General features: G+C 42.1%; 1 protein-coding gene across 18 annotated transcripts in view; it reads left to right on the top strand.

Moving 5' to 3' along the window:
• The window catches only part of LOC134219839 (uncharacterized), a 235,905-nt gene that overhangs the window by 146,794 nt on the left and 71,926 nt on the right, over positions 1-17,185 (top strand). For all 18 annotated transcript variants that reach the window (XM_062698716.1, XM_062698720.1, XM_062698715.1 and 15 more), the window contains one exon: positions 8,580-8,844. In XM_062698716.1, the coding sequence (XP_062554700.1) occupies positions 8,580-8,844 (265 nt within the window). The remainder of the gene's footprint in view (positions 1-8,579; positions 8,845-17,185) is intronic.

Here is a 17,185-nt window from a genome sequence, read left to right as displayed (position 1 = left end):
AAAACAACCAGGGGGAGAAGGCGGAGCACTGAATCCCTACCCCGACATGTGCTGGTTCTAAAATGTAAACAACAGTGTTAATTCTCTACCACCTTTTTGTTATGGCGAGGGAATTTTTATGCACACTTTTGTTTTCGATATTTTATCAAAATTAAACACTCAATCATGTAGCAATATGACGATGTGGTATGCTTGAGATACCTGCTTGATTAAAGGGACTCGAAAAAGAATTTATTTGCAGTAACTAACCCAGCGGTTCTCAACCTGGGGTACATGTACCCCTGGGGGTACCTTCGCTGACCACAGGGGGTACCTCGGGCAAAAATGCGTAATGGCGGTTATTAAAATTATTAAGTTATTAAAAAAGTTAAGAAAAAAATATTGGTGAATTTTTGATAATTGTATAATTTTTTATTTCAAAACTTTGTATCATACATAATATGCACGACGATCTGTAAATCGAAGCCTATTGAATCCTACCAACCACAACCCGCACAGTGTATGAAGGGCTCTGGGACAAAAATTTAAAAAAATCTTCAGATACAATCTACCTGATCGAAACAAAATGTTGAATAATATATTAAGAATATGTTTCTGAATTGAAATCTCGAATTTAAATTTCAAAAGGCACGTAAGCCTACTTTCAAAAGGCTCGGAAGCCTCCTTTCAAGAGGCTTGGAAGCCTCCTTTCAAGAGGCTTGGAAGCCTCCTTTCAAGAGGCTCGGAAGCCTCCTTTCAAGAGGCTCGGAAGCCTCCTTTCAAGAGGCTCGGAAGCCTCCTTTCAAGAGGCTCGGAAGCCTCCTTTCAAGAGGCTCAGAAGCCTTCTTTCAAGAGGCTCAGAAGCCTCCTTTCAAGAGGCTCAGAAGCCTCCTTTCAAAAGGCTCAGAAGCCTCCTTTCAAGAGGCTCAGAAGCCTCCTTTCAAGAGGCTCAGAAGCCTCCTTTAAAGAGGCTCAGGAAGCCTCCTTTCAAGAGCTCAGAAGCCTCCTTTCAAGAGACTCAGGAAGCCTTTTTCAAGAGGCTCAGGCCTCATTTCAAAAGGCTCAGGCCTCTTTTCAAGAGGCTCAGAGCCTCCTTTCAAGAGGCTCAGGCCTCATTTCAAGAGGCTCAGGCCTCCTTCACGAGGCTCAGAGCCTCCTTTCAAGAGGCTCAGGCCTCCTTTCAAGAGGCTCAGAGCCTCCTTTCAAGAGGCTCAGAAGCCTCCTTTCAAGAGACTCAGAAGCCTCCTTTCAAGAGGCTCAGGAAGCCTCCTTTCAAGAGGCTCAGGAAGCCTCCTTTCAAGAGGCTCAGAGCCTCCTTTCAAGAGGCTCAGAAGCCTCCTTTCAAGAGGCTCAGGCCTCCTTTCAAGAGGCTCAGAGCCTCCTTTCAAGAGGCTCAGAAGCCTCCTTTCAAGAGGCTCAGAAGCCTCCTTTCAAGAGGCTCAGAAGCCTCCTTTCAAGAGGCTCAGAAGCCTCCTTTCAAGAGGCTCAGAAGCCTCCTTTCAAGAGGCTCAGGCCTCCTTTCAAGAGGCTCAGAGCCTCCTTTCAAGAGGCTCAGAGCCTCCTTTCAAGAGGCTCAGAGCCTCCTTGCAAGAGGCTCAGAAGCCTCCTTGCAAGAGGCTCAGGCCTCCTTGCAAGAGGCTCAGAAGCCTCCTTGCAAGAGGCTCAGAAGCCTCCTTGCAAGAGGCTCAGAAGCCTCCTTGCAAGAGGCTCAGAAGCCTCCTTGCAAGAGGCTCAAGCCTCCTTTCAAGAGGCTCAGGCCTCCTTTCAAGAGGCTCAGGCCTCCTTTCAAGAGGCTCAGGCCTCCTTTCAAGAGGCTCAGAAGCCTCCTTGCAAGAGGCTCAGGAAGCCTCCTTGCAAGAGGCTCAGAGCCTCCTTGCAAGAGGCTCAGAAGCCTCCTTGCAAGAGGCTCAGAAGCCTCCTTGCAAGAGGCTCAGAAGCCTCCTTTCAAGAGGCTCAGAAGCCTCCTTTCAGAGGCTCAGAAGCCTCCTTTCAAGAGGCTCAGGCCTCCTTTCAAGAGGCTCAGAGCCTCCTTTCAAGAGGCTCAGAAGCCTCCTTTCAAGAGGCTCAGAGCCTCCTTTCAAAAGGCTTGGTAACCTCCTTTCAAGAGGCTCAGGAAGCCTCCTTTCAAGATGGTCGGAAGCCTCCTTTCAAGAGGCTCCAGAAGCCTCCTTTCAAGAGGCTCAGAGCCTCCTTTCAAGAGGCTCAGGCCTCCTTTCAAGAGGCTCAGAGCCTCCTTTCTAGAGGCTCAGAAGCCTCCTTTCAAGAGGCTCAGAAGCCTCCTTTCAAGAGGCTCAGAAGCCTCCTTTCAAGAGGCTCAGAAGTCTCCTTTCAAGAGGCTCAGAAGCCTCCTTTCAAGAGGCTCAGAAGCCTCCTTTCAAGAGGCTCAGAAGCCTCCTTTCTAGAGGCCCAGCCTCCTTTCGAGAGGCTCAAGCCTCCTTTCGAGAAACTCGAAAGCCTCCTTTCGAGAGGCTCGAAAGCCTCCTTTCGAGAGGCTCGAAAGCCTCCTTTCGAGAGGCTCGAAAGCCTCCTTTCGAGAGGCTCGAAAGCCTCCTTTCGAGAGGCTCGAAAGCCTCCTTTCGAGAGGCTCGGAAGCCTCCTTTCGAGAGGCTCGGAAGCCTCCTTTCGAAAGGCTCGGAAGCCTCCTTCCAGAGGATGGAAAAGCCTTTTTCCAAGAGGCTCGGACGCCTCCTTCCAAGAGGCACGGAAGCCTCCTTTCCAGAGGCTTGGAAACCCCCTGTCAAGAGGCTCAGAAACCTCCTTTCAGAAAGCTCAGAAGCCTTTCTCCAAAAGTCTCTGAAATCTCCTTTCAAAAGACTCGATAGTTTTCAGGACTCTTTTTCATGTATCTTATGAGTTACGCTTATTTTTATTTATACTGTAAAAGGGGGTACCTCAACGAATTGAGAAGTTCGAAGGGGTACCTCTCGAGAAAAAGGTTGAGAACCGCTGAACTAACCGAATATAAAAATGTTCGCATTAACGATTGCGCCCTAACAGTGGTTCTAAGCTTCGATGCAGAGTACACGAGCTTTGTTTGCCAGTGACAGGCGTATGAGGCCCTTGAAAACAACTGCTTCCCATGTTCAATCAACTGGTAGCTCGATTGCGTAGCTGCAAAACCCGCATGGACCAGATCGTGTCACTGGGCATGTTTGTAATCGAGAACGGCATCTAGAAGATTGAGCGGATAAACGAAACGCCAGTGCGCTATCCTGGCAATTTTAGGTTAGTTAGTGTAGTTAGGTAGGATAAGAACATTTGAAATTTAAATCCCAAACCAGATGCCAGAAAAGGTAAAAAATGTACAACGTAATCAAAAACAAAAAAAAATCAAACTGAAAAACAAAAATAAAAAAAACCCTGATTAATCCACCTAGCGGTGATGAAACCTTTCTCGTGCATTATAAAAATAGTATTTTGGTCATAACTAACGAGCCCATAGTTCGATCTGGCCAATTTTCAATCGGTTAAGGATAAGTGCCTGAAAAAAGACATATTAAAAAAAAAAGCGTGGGCCATTTTGATCGGGATTCCGCAAAGAGCGATTCGGCAAAATTTGATGCAGCGCGGCCGTGTAAAAAAATCACATACAAAATTTTTGCAAAGTTGCAAAGTTTTTTTACACGGATTTTCAAATTTTGAACTGAAAACTGTTTTTACACGGAACGCATCCTCCCTGTAAAAAAAGAATCGGGTGTAGTCTGATCAACCTTCTTCTGTATAAAATTGTGGCTTTTGTATAAAATCGATGAAGACGCCATCGAAACTATCTTAACCATAGACATAAACCTCCCCCTCAGAGACAACATTTTTAGAAGAAATTGCCAATTTGTTATTCTCCGAACGTGCTCTCTACTTCATTAGACATAGGAAAGCTGCGCGCAAGCCATTTTGATCGGGATTTCGCAAAGAGCGGTTAGACAAAATTTGATGCAGCGGAGTGGACACAGCAGCACGAAGGCAAGGTTGGCAGTGGCAATGCTGAAAATTTATTCCAAATGGTGGAGCTTAGCGAAAAATCATCGAGTGGTGGTGGTCGAACAGTTTCAACGCAAGGTGCCGACAAGCGTTTGGATGCAGTTAGTTATGGGAAAGGCGCATTGGGAAAAGAAAGTTGGTTCTTCTCAGGACCAGTATTTTATGGAAAGAAAGAGTTAATTGCGAAAATGGACTGTTTCGGTGGCACCTACTTAAACAAACGGCTCTTATCAGTGCCATCAATCTTTGATGAGGAAAGAAGAGCTTATACTGAGATTTTAGGAAGAGTGAAATATCAATGTTGATAGAGAAACACAAACTATGAGGACAAATACCATTCATTTCGTATAGCTACGTAGTACTACGTCACTTTTGCGTACAACCCGATTGGGCTGCACCTTTGAGTTTTTATTTATTGCCAGACTAAGGCCGGAGTGGCCTGTGCAATACATACATGCGCTCCGCCAAACACGCAGTCTGCGGAGGGTCCGCAAATCGTCCTCCACCTGATCGATCCGCCTTGCCCGCTGTGCACCTCGCCTTCTTGTTCCCGTCGGATCGTTGTCGAGAATCATTTTCACCGGATTACTGTCCGACATTCTGGCTACGTGCCCGGCCCACCACAGTCTTCCGATTTTCGCGGTGTGAACGAAGGATGGTTCTCCCAGCAGCTCATGCAACTCGTGGTTCATTCGCTTCCTCCACGTACCGTCCGCCATCTGCACCCCACCATAGATGGTACGCAACACTTTCCCTTCAAAAACTCTCAGTGCGCGTTGGTCCTCCATGAGCATTGTCCAGGTCTCGTGTCCGTAGAGACCTACCGGTCTAATAAGCGTTTTGCAGATGGTCAGTTTGGTACGACGGCAAACTCTATTCGATCGGAGCGTTTTGCGGAGTCCAAAGTTCGTACGATTTCCTGCCATGATGCGTCTCCGAATTTCTCAGCTGGTATCGTTATCGGAGGTCACCAGTGAGCCCAAGTACACGAATTCGTCAACCACCCCGATTTCGTCACCACCGATAGAAATTCGTGGTGGGTGGCTTACATTGACCTCTCTTGAGCCTCTTCCTATCATGTACTTCGTGTTCGACGTGTTGATGGCTAGTCCAATCCGTTTAGCTTCGATTTCAGTCTGATGTAGGCTTCATCAATCCTCTCAAAGTTACGTGCCATGATATCAATGTCGTCGGCGAAACCAAATAACTGGGCGGACTTCGCTAAAATCGTACCACTCGTGTCAATCCCTGCCCTTCGATTTGAATGTATGTTGATGTTGAATGTTGAATAGCAATGTTGAATAGAATGTTGAATAGCAATGTCGATGTTGAATAGCAGACACGAAAGACCATCATCTTGCCGTATCCCTCTGTGCGTTTCGAAGGGACTCGAGAATGCCCCTGAAACTCGAATTACGCACATCACCCGATCCATCGTCGCCTTGATCAACCGTATCAGTTTATCCGAAAATCCGTTTTTGTGCATTAGTTGCCATAGCTAGCTGGTCCCGATATGATTGCGCGGTAGTTGCTACAATCCAGCTTATCGCCCTTTTTGTAGATGGGACACACGACACCTTCCATCCACTAATGCGGCAGAACCTCATCCTTTCAAACCTTGGTAATCACCCAGTGCAGCGCTCTAGCCAGTCCCTTACCACCGTGTTTAAACAGCCCTCCTGGTAGTTGGTACATTCCAGGGGCTTTGTTGTTTCTCAGCCGGCCGATCTCCTTATGGATTTCCTGGAGATTCGGAGCCGGAAGTCGCATGTCCTGCGCGCGTGCTCCTAGGTTCATTACCATACCGCCACCGTTGTCTGCCATATCGCCATTCAGGTGCTCTTCGTAGTGCTGCCACCACCTTTGGATCACCTCACGCTCGTTCGTAAGAAGGTTCCCGTTTATGTCCTTACATATATCGGGCTGTGGCACGTGGCCCTTACGTGAGCGGTTCAACTTCTCATAGATCTTTCGTGCGTTATTAGCGCGGTACAGTACCTCCGTCTCTTCACGGTCTCGATCTTCCTGCTGGCGCTTTTTCCTCCGAAAAATCGAGTTTTGTCTGTTCCGCGCCCGTTTGTATCGTGCCTCGTTCGCCCTCGTTTGGTGTTGCAGCAATCTCGCTGCATTCTTCTCCTCAACTAACTGCTCACATTCGCCGTCATACCAGTCGTTTCTCTGATCTGGGACCACTGTGCTTAGTGCAGCGGCTGCGGTGCTTCAATGGCGGAACGAATATCTCTCCAGTCATCTTCAAGAGATGCTGCGCCTAGCTGCTCTTCCGTTGGGAGTGACACTTCCAGCTGCTGCGAGTAGTCTTGGGCTAGTCTACCGTCTTGTAGCCGCCCAATGTTAAGCCGCGGCGGTTGACTCTGACGCGCGTTGTAGACCGTCGAGAGTGAGAGCGAGGCATACTGCAACGAGGTAGAAGTCGGATTCAATATTCGCACTGCGGTAAGTGCGTACTTTCGTGATGTCGGAGAATAATTTAAGGTCGATTAGAACGTGTTCGATTTGGTTTTCCGTTACTTGATTAGGTGATTGCCATGTGGCCTTGTGGATATTCTTGCGGGGGAAGAATGTGCTTCGGACTACCATTACGCGGGAGGCTGCAAAGTTTATGCATCGTTGGCCGTTGTCGTTCGATACGGTATGCAGACTATCCGGTTCGATGACCGGTCTATACATTTCCTCTCTTTCTACCTGAGCGTTCATGTCACCGATGACGATTTTGACGTCCCGCAGTGGGCATCCATCGTATGTCTGCTTCAGGCATTGAAAGCGTGAGTGAAGCGGACGAGCATTGATCTAGTTCAATCATAGCATCCTATGCCAGTGAGTGAACAGCCTTGCTCAGATGGATACCAAACAACGATTATGAGCGTAAACAACGAGCAACAGAGTTCGCCAAGCCAAACTTGGTATGGTATCCAGGGAAGCTACGACTACGCTTGCTCTACTAGAATAAAACTAAAATACATCAGGTGTTCTGCTTTATTCACTCTGCTTTCAAGTTGCTGGGATGGAGGAGAGAAAGTATCAAAGCCTCCCATGCAATGTATCAGAGTTCCATTCTCAAAGCGGACTTAATTTTCCTAATGTCTGGAGAGATTTTTCTATCAGCGTGTGGTAACAACACTCATTGTGGTTACCAAGTGATTTGCCTCACTCAGTTGGTTTCCATTGGTGAGCGATAAAGTTGATATTATAGTTGTAGAAGCGGCCTTTTATCCTCAGCTTGGACATCCTTGCATTGATTGGCTGCCACCCAATCACGCGTTGGCGCATCTTTCCCAGCACTATGAAGCCGGTTCCCAGCTCGTTGGTGGTGCCACAGCTTTGGTAGAAGGTAGCCGCTTGGTTTGGTAAACAAGTGGTGCCAACCTATTGCAGGACAGGATGATCACCATACTGAATGAGGACTGTCTGTGTTGTGAGATGGCAGCATGGGGTACTTCCTGCAGGGTATCCGTAGTTTCGTTTGCTATCACTCGAGCAACATAAGTAGGAGAGTGTTGGTGCATACGTGCATTTGTGTACGTCATATAGGGGGCGTAATGCCCAATGGTCATCCCCGAAGTATTGCTTAATTGTGAGCAGGGGAATGACTGGAGAGGAAGAAGTTGGTTCCTGTGTATCGGAGTGATGATCCCATCCTCACACTACCTGGGTACGCCTCTCCAGGTGTCTGATTGCAAATTTCCGTTACTTTCGTGAAAAAAAAAGACATTTCGTGAATAAAGGAGGGAATCTTCTCCTCATCTAGTGAGTCAATCTGGGAAACGATTGTATTATTAATTGTACAATCTTTCTTCTGGAAGGAGATTCTTTACTCATCTCGTGGATTTCGCATAAGTGTCTCTGCTTATGAAACTATTCCAACCAATTTTTGGCCCTTCATACAGGAGTTTAATGAAATACAAACAATAATATAAACATGATCGAATCGTTTGTCAGATATGATGACCAGTAACTATAGGAAGGTAACTTGCTGCGAAGCCTGCGGTATAACACTGTAATGATATTTAAAGTGTGTGCATGTTTCAAATCAATATGATACCACATTTATATCGAAAAACATCAAGTATTGAAAATTATCTGAAGCATTTTCCAGAATTTTTAGTGAAAAGTTACGTGCTGTTATTAAAATGAATGTTTATTATTTTTCAAATAATAACACTGTCACACCAGCAGATGTGGAAAGTTCTCCGCTGATTCGTAATGACAATGCGAGGTGCTAATGGTGACAGGAAAATGACTCGTTGCATGTAAGCATCACATCCATCACTACTCTTTGTTGTGGATCATTCCGGTGTGGAACTGTAGAACAACTTTCATCCCTTGACAGCCGTGTTAAATGCAATGGAGTTATGTTTCGTGTCATCACTCTCCACTCCCAACCATGTGTAGAGGCCCGTCAGTTATAATTATATAATGGTTCATGAACGGTCGACAACGGTTAAATGCCACCACATTATTACCGTGATTATTATTTTAAATGATACACCGTGAAGATAAAGTCAAACTATTACCTCATATATGGCCATCATTATGATTTTACACATCCATTGTGGTGGACATACACATTTCTGATCGATCATCTTTTCCTATTTTGTTTCCAGAAAAATACACACGTCGTGTCGTGACTATTGTTGTCGGAAGAAGAAATTCAACCGTTCGATCGACCCCACGGTTCAGAACGCCGTGGCTGCGGCGTTCCGTCATAAATCGCTCGCTTCGATGCCACCTGCCGACCAGCCCGCGTCCGATGCTAATGGGTTGGCAGCATCCCCATCCTTGAGCTCTACGTCGCCGTTGTCGTCATCATCGTCGTCAGTGGCACGCCAATCACCTGCGCGGCGGAGTTGCGAAGGTAGCATCGTTAATGTACGTATGGCAGAACGCATGAAATCGTAATCACTGTGTACTGTTCTCGACATGGATGTCCCATGGTACGATGTACGAAAAACTATCTGGGAATTCCAAGAATAAACGTCGATTAGACAAAAAACATCAAATTATCTAACAAAGTGCTCAAACCTCTTTGTACAGTGATGTCTTTCCTTGATGTTTTGTAATGCATTTGAAATTCTATTCAATTACAAGTTGTTCCTACCATTCTGTGTAACATTATATTTATTTTCCTTTTCCATGAGGGATCTATTTTATTATGATTTTTAGTAAATTGCAGTCCAAGTTAAAAAGGACAATTTGGCGAAGAATATCTGTGTGCAATGTGCATTCAGTTTCGTCGATGCGTGAGGCACTAGTCATATGAAAATATTTACTAAAATTGCAATGCCTGGAATGAGGTTCTGAGCTTGAAAGGATTATGGGTATTTCATCGTCAAAGCAGTAAAATAGTTGACATATTTTTCTTTGGAATGGTGTGGTACGTTGAGAAATTTGCCATCCGTGGTACGCCACCGTGGGTAATAGCACTAACAGTGAATGGTCGATGATAGAGTCACAAATTGTACAACACCTTGCTGGGTTAATTACGATGATTGGTAGCAGAGTTGAGACTCTAAAATTAGTTGTTTTATTTTATTATATGACTATTGACAAATTTGCTTTTTATCTACCACTGTTTCAGTTCTAGCAATTTCATGTAAATCCGAAATGGGATTTCTCTGATTTCACATTTTTTGGTATAATCGATCCTCCTCGGAAACAATGAGGCCCGTTTTTTATATAAAAAAATAAATTAATTAATGTTTTAGAAGTACGTCACGCCTATAGGGGGATGGGGGTCTCGTGACGTACAAATTTGAGCAAAGTTGAAAATTTGACCACGATATTAGATTTAGCAAAAAAAATCAGGATTCATTTATTTATTTATTTATTTATTTATATTTCATCTGACTGTATGGTCTACATGAAAACTTAATTACTATTTGGAACATTGTCAGTCATTAAAATATCTTGTCAAACAATACCGAAATCTAGATGCGTTGTTGTTGAAGTCGAAATAAATGGCTCCTTCGTTGAAGCGACGAATCATAGCGACGAAGCAGCTGTTGGCGGCATAGTTCGTGCTTTGAACTGCTTCATACAATAAATCTCTAGGCCGGAGTGTACGAGAGGGTGCGTAAAGTTGTATCTTTGTCAACAAATCTGGCACATCGTATTCAGAGAGCAATAATTTAGCGATGAAAACTGCTTGAGCCACATTCCTCCGCTTGCCAAGAGTATCCAGTCCTAGTAAGCGACAACGATCAGCGTATGGTGGAAGATTGAGCGAGTCCCTCCAAGGGAGATGGCGTAGTGCGTAGCGGACGAACTTATGCTGGACAGCTTCCAAACGAGCCGTCCATACGGCTTGATAAGGATTCCAAACAACTGAAGCAAATTCCAAATGAGACCGCACTAATGAGCAGTAGAGTGCTTTGAAACACAAAGGATCTCGAAATTCACTGGAAATTTTGAACATGAATCCGAGCTGGCGATTCGCTTTGTCAATAGTAGTAGATAAGTGACGATTGTAGGTTAACCTATCATCCAATATGACACCGAGGTCTTTTATATGGTCGACACGTTGTAGAGTAGTACCTGCAATATTATAATCGAAGATCATGGTATCTACAGTGCGACGAAAGCTTATCACGTTGCATTTAGCGATGGCAAGAACCATCATGTTTCGATCACACCAATCATTGAAGATATCTAAACGTTTTTGCAATTCTAGGCAGTCCGCCAGGTTTCGAACAACAAGGTAAATTTTAAGATCGTCCGCAAACAACAGCAGTCCTCCACGCTGCAGGATGAAGGTAACATCATTCACGAAAAGCGAAAACAGCAATGGACCAAGCGTGCTTCCTTGGGGGACTCCGGAGCCATTCGAAAAACAACGAGATGAGTGGTTTCCTATATTTACGGTTACTTGGCGTTGCACTAGGTAGGAACGTAGCCAGTTGCAGAATGTTGCAGAGCATCCGAGTTTTTCTAATTTTGCCAGCAGTATGTCGTGATTGACTTTATCAAACGCTGATTTGAGATCTGTGTACACGGCATCAACTTGAAACTTTTTGCACATGTTGTCCATGCAAAACGAAGTGAAGCTTACAAGGTTCGTTTCCACAGATCGACCAGGAAAGAATCCGTGTTGGCATGGGCTGATATAATTCTTGCATGCAGCGAACAATCTCTCATAGATCAGCGACTCGAACACTTTCGATTCAACTCCGAGTGATGTAATGCCCCGATAGTTTCTTACGTCACTTTTGTCTCCTTTTTAAATACGGAAACATGGTGGAGCATTTCCATTGAGTAGGAAATTTTTGATGACGAAGTTATAAGTTGAATAGTATGCGCAGAGGGTGGCCAAAATATCGAAGCATTTTTTAACACTGCCGAAGGAATTACGCTAGGACCAGCAGAGAATGATGATTTGATTCTACTAATAGCCGAAACAACCATATGAGTCTCAACGTGAAAAGGTCGATGCCGAAAGCGCCGTCAGGTACATCACTTAATGCACCCAAAATGTCAGCTTGAGACGGCGAAGCTACTGCGAAGACGGACGAGAAGTGCTTAGCAAAAGGTTGCATTTGTCCTCAGCATTCAATGCAACGTTGTCGTCAAGGAATAATCTTGACGGTAGACCGATTTCATTCCTCTTAGTATTAACAAACGACCAAAACCTCTTGGGATTGCGCCGAAGATTCTGCTGCATACGACACACATACTGCTTGTAAAGTTGCATGTTATAGCGGCGATAACAATTGCTGGCAATTGAAAAGTTCCTTTTAGTTATAGTACAATGACGATTAGCAAGAGCGCGAAGAGCTCTAGCGCGTGCCCGTTTTAGATTGCGTAGAGTAGCGTTCGTCCATGGTGGTTTTCTTGGAGGTTGGCGCTTCGGTACGGATGCAGGTACACAGTCCTGTAGAAAACAGTTGAAACGGTTAACTGCTAAGTCGATGTCTAAGTCTTTCAATGCGCTCCAGTCGAATCAGGACAAACTGCGTCGGAGTGATTGGAAATCAGTCTTGCGGAAATTCAAGCCATCGACATCTGAGCTATCGTCAAAGCTAACATGACAGCTATTTGCAATAGTAATGTCTAGAGCAGGATGATGATTATCAAGAGGAACGATGGGATCCGATGCCTCGATGACCGTACAGTCAGGAATTAAATTTTCGCTCACAAACACCAAATCAAGGAAGTGTGATTGGAAATTTGGTATCAAATTAATCTGGCTTAATCCAAGAAAAGCAGTTCCATCGATGAGAAGGCGGCTGGCAGGAGTAGTCGTCGAATTTTCTGAATCAAGAAACGCAAACCGGTGGCCAGAGGGTGACCAAATAAGACCAGGTTGATTGAAATCTCCAAGTAGAAGAAGTACATCCATCAGGTCAGTCAAAGAAGATGCGTATTCAATTGCACCTAAGTGCTGTTGCATTATGTTACAATCGTGACGTCTGTCAGGAGGGATATACAGTGCACCAATGAAAACGTTTTGTGTAGTAAGACTCACTTTCACCCAAACAGCTTCTATTGAGGTGAATTGCCCAATAGCAATTTGACAGGTAGCAAGTACATTTGAAACAGCAATTAAGACACCGCCGCCGCGTGAGCGATTACTGTTGGCAGAGCTTCGGTCGACTCGGTACACGTTGAAGGAATCCCCAAACAGTTGAGCTGAATAAATCCTCTCGTCGAGCCAGGTCTCGGTAAGCACATAAACATCATATTCACCATCGAGTACGGCGAGGAAAACATCGTCAAGTTTGGTCAAAAGTCCTCGGGTGTTTTGATAAAAAACGCGCAGTCCTCGTGATGGTGAGTTGAGCGATGTACTGTGAACGGAGGATGGAGGATGTCTTGGTTTATATTTGGATCGGACTTGTATTGTATTTGGAATGGATTTTAATTGGATTTGGATTGAATAGTCGTTGGAATTGGATTGGATTTAGACCGCATTTGGTTCGGATTAAGATTGGTTTTGAAATAGATTTGAATAGGATTTGGTTTGGATTTGAATTAGACTTGGATTGGATTTGGATTGGATTTCGATTGTATTTGGATTTAAATTGTATTTATATTGGAGTTGGATTGGATTTCGATTGGATTTGGACTGGACACAGATTGGATTTTGATTGATTTTTAATTGGGTTGAATATGTATTGGATATGGATTAGATTTGGATTGTTTTGAATTGGATTTGGATTGGAATGCAATTGTATTTGGATTGGATTTGTATTGAATTCGGATTTGGTTGAGGCTGGCTATGGATTGGGTTTGGACTAGATTTGGATTGGATTTGTATTAAATTTGGATTGGATTGAATTTGGATTGGATTTGGTTTGGCTTTGGATTGGATTTGATTTTTGATTGGCATAAAATTGGATTTGGATTGGGTTTGAATTGGATTTGGTTTGGATTTGGATTCGATTTGGATTGGATTTGCATTGGATTTGGATTGGATTTGGATTGGAATGAAATTTGATTTGAATTGGATTGACATAGGATTTGGTTTGGATTTGGATTGGATTTGGATTGGATTTGGATTGGATTTGGATTGGATTTGGATTGGCTTTGGAATGGATTTAGATTGGATTTGGATTGGATTTGGATTGGATTTGGATTGGATTTGTATTGGATTTGAATTGGATTTGGATTGGATTTGGATTGGTTTTGAATTGGATTTGAAATGATTTTGAATTGCATTTGGTTTGGATTTCGATTGGATTTGGAATGGATTAGAATTGGATTTGGATTGGATTTGGATTGGATTTGGATTATATTTGAATTAGATTTGGATTGGATTTGGATTGGATTAGAATTGGATTTGTATTGGATTAGAATTGGATTCTGATTGGATTTGGATTGGATTTGGATTGGATTTGAATTGGATTTGAAATGATTTTGAATTGCATTTGGTTTGGATTTGGATTGGATTGGGATTGGATTTGGAATGGATTTGAATTGGATTTGGATTGGATTTGGGTTGGATTTTGATTGGATTTTTGGATTTATTGGATTAGATTTGAATTGGATTTGGATTGGATTTGGTTTTGTTTTGGATTAGATTTGGATTGGATTTGGATTGGATTTGTATTGGATTTGGATTGGATTTGAATTGGATTTGAACTGGATTTGGGTTGGATTGGATGTGGACTGGATTTGGATTGGATTTTGATTAGATTAAGATTGGATTTGGATTGGATTTGAATTTGAATTGGATTGGATTTGGAATGGATTTGGATTGGATTTGGATTGGATTTGGATTGGATTTGGATTGGATTTGGATTGGATTTGGATTGGATTTGGTTGGTTTGGTTGGTTTGAATTGGATTAAATTGGTTTGGATTGGTTTGGATTGGTTTGGATTGGTTTGGATTGGTTTGGATTGGTTTGGTTGGTTTGGAATGGTTTGGAATGGATTTGGTTGGTTTGGATTGGAATTGAATTAGATTTGGATTGGATTTGGTTTTGTTTTGGATTAGATTTGGATTAGATTTGGATTGGTTTGTATTGGTTTGTGTTGGTTTGGATTGGTTTGGATTGGTTTGGATTGGTTTGGATTGGGTTTGGATTGGTTTGAATTGGTTTGAATTGGTTTGGATTGGTTTGGATTGGATTGGTTTGGAATGGTTTGGATTGGTTTGATTGGTTTGGATTGGTTTGGATTGGATTGGGATTGGTTTGGATTGGTTTGTGTTGGTTTGGATTGGTTTGGATTGGTTTGGATTGGTTTGGATTGGTTTGGATTGGATTTGGATTGGATTTGGATTGGATTTGGATTGGATTTGGATTGGATTTGGATTAGATTTGGATTGGATTTGGATTGGATTAGGATTGGATTTGTATTGGATTTGAATTGGATGTTGATTGGATTTGGATTGCATTTGGATTAGATTTGAATTGGATTTGAAATGATTTTGAATTGCATTCGGTTTGGTTGGATTGGTTTGGGTTTGGTTTGATTGGATTAGGATTGGATTAGGTTGGTTTGAATTGGAGACGGATTGGTTGGATTGGTTGGATTTGGATTTGGTTTGATTTGGATTGGTTTGGATTGGATTAGGATTGGTTTGTGTTGGTTTGGATTGGTTTGGATTAGATTTGGATTAGATTTGGTTTTGGTTTGGATTAGATTTGGATTGGATTTGGATTAGATTTGGATTAGATTTGGATTGGATTTGGATTGGATTTGGATTAGATTTGGATTGGATTTGAATTGGATTTGGATTGCATTTGGATTGGATTTGAATTGGATTTGGATTGGATATGGAATGGATTTGGAATGGATTTGAATTGGATTTGGATTGGAATTGAATTAAATTTGGATTGGATTTGGTTTTGTTTTGGATTAGATTTGGATTAGATTTGGATTGGATTTGTATTGGATTTGTATTGGATTTGGATTGGGTTTGGATTGGATTTGAATTGGATTTGAATTGGATTTGGATTGGATTTGAATTGGATTTGAATTGGATTTGAATTAGATTTGGATTGGATTGGATTGGATTTGGAATGGATTTGGATTGGATTTGGATTGGATTCAGATTGGATTTGGATTGGATTTGGATTGGATTTGTATTGGATTTGGATTGGATTTGGATTGGATTTGGATTGGATTTGGATTGGATTTGGATTGGATTTGGATTGGATTTGGATTAGATTTGGATTGGATTTGGATTGGATTTGGATTGGATTAGGATTGGATTTGTATTGGATTTGAATTGGATTTTGATTGGATTTGGATTGCATTTGGATTAGATTTGAATTGGATTTGAATTGATTTTGAATTGCATTCAGTTTGGATTTGGATTGGATTTGGGTTGGATTTTGATTGAATTAGGATTGGATTAGGATTGGATTTGAATTGGAGTCGGATTGGATTTGGATTAGATTTGGATTGGATTTGGATTGGATTAGGATTGGATTTGTATTGGATTTGGATTGGATTTGTATTGGATTTGGATTGGATTTGGATTAGATTTGGATTGGATTTGAATTGGATTTGGATTGCATTTGGATTGGATTTGAATTGGATTTGGATTGGATATGGAATGGATTTGGAATGGATTTGGTTGGTTTGGATTGGAATTGAATTGAATTTGGATTGGTTGGTTTTGTTTTGGATTAGATTTGGATTAGATTTGGATTGGATTTGTGCTGGATTTGTATTGGATTTGGATTGGGTTTGGATTGGATTTGAATTGGAGTTGAATTGGATTTGGATTGGATTTGAACTTGATTTGAATTGGATTTGAATTAGATTTGGATTGAGTTGTATTGGATTTTGAATGAATTTGGATTGGATTTGAATTGGATTTAGATAGGATTTGGATTGGATTTGGATTGGTTTGTGTTGGTTTGGATTGGTTTGGACTGGATTTGAATTGGATTTGGATTTGATTTTGATTGGATTTGGATTGGATTTAGATAAGATTTGTATTGGATTTGGATTGGATTTGGATTGGATTAGGATTGGATTTGTATTGGATTTGAATTGGATGTTGATTGGATTTGGATTGCATTTGGATTAGATTTGAATTGGATTTGAAATGATTTTGAATTGCATTCGGTTTGGATTTGGATTGGATTTGGGTTGGATTTTGATTGGATTAGGATTGGATTAGGATTGGATTTGAATTGGAGACGGATTGGATTTGGATTAGATTTGGATTTGATTTGGATTGGATTTGGATTGGATTAGGATTGGATTTGTATTGGATTTGGATTGGATTTGGATTAGATTTGGATTAGATTTGGTTTTGTTTTGGATTAGATTTGGATTAGATTTTTATTGGATTTGGATTAGATTTGGATTGGATTTGGATTGGATTTGGATTAGATTTGGATTGGATTTGAATTGGATTTGGATTGCATTTGGATTGGATTTGAATTGGATTTGGATTGGATATGGAATGGATTTGGAATGGATTTGAATTGGATTTGGATTGGAATTGAATTAAATTTGGATTGGATTTGGTTTTGTTTTGGATTAGATTTGGATTAGATTTGGATTGGATTTGTATTGGATTTGTATTGGATTTGGATTGGGTTTGGATTGGATTTGAATTGGATTTGAATTGGATTTGGATTGGATTTGAATTGGATTTGAATTGGATTTGAATTAGATTTGGATTGGATTGGATTGGATTTGAATTGGAGTCGGATTGGATTTGGATTAGATTTGGATTGGATTTGGATTGGATTAGGATTGGATTTGTATTGGATTTGGATTGGATTTGTATTGGATTTGGATTGGATT

The sequence above is a fragment of the Armigeres subalbatus genome, chromosome 3, assembly GCF_024139115.2.
Source record: "Armigeres subalbatus isolate Guangzhou_Male chromosome 3, GZ_Asu_2, whole genome shotgun sequence".
Taxonomy (NCBI): Eukaryota; Metazoa; Arthropoda; class Insecta; order Diptera; family Culicidae; genus Armigeres; species Armigeres subalbatus.
Note: the sequence above shows the minus strand (reverse complement) of the source record. Positions and strands in the feature narration are given on the sequence as shown.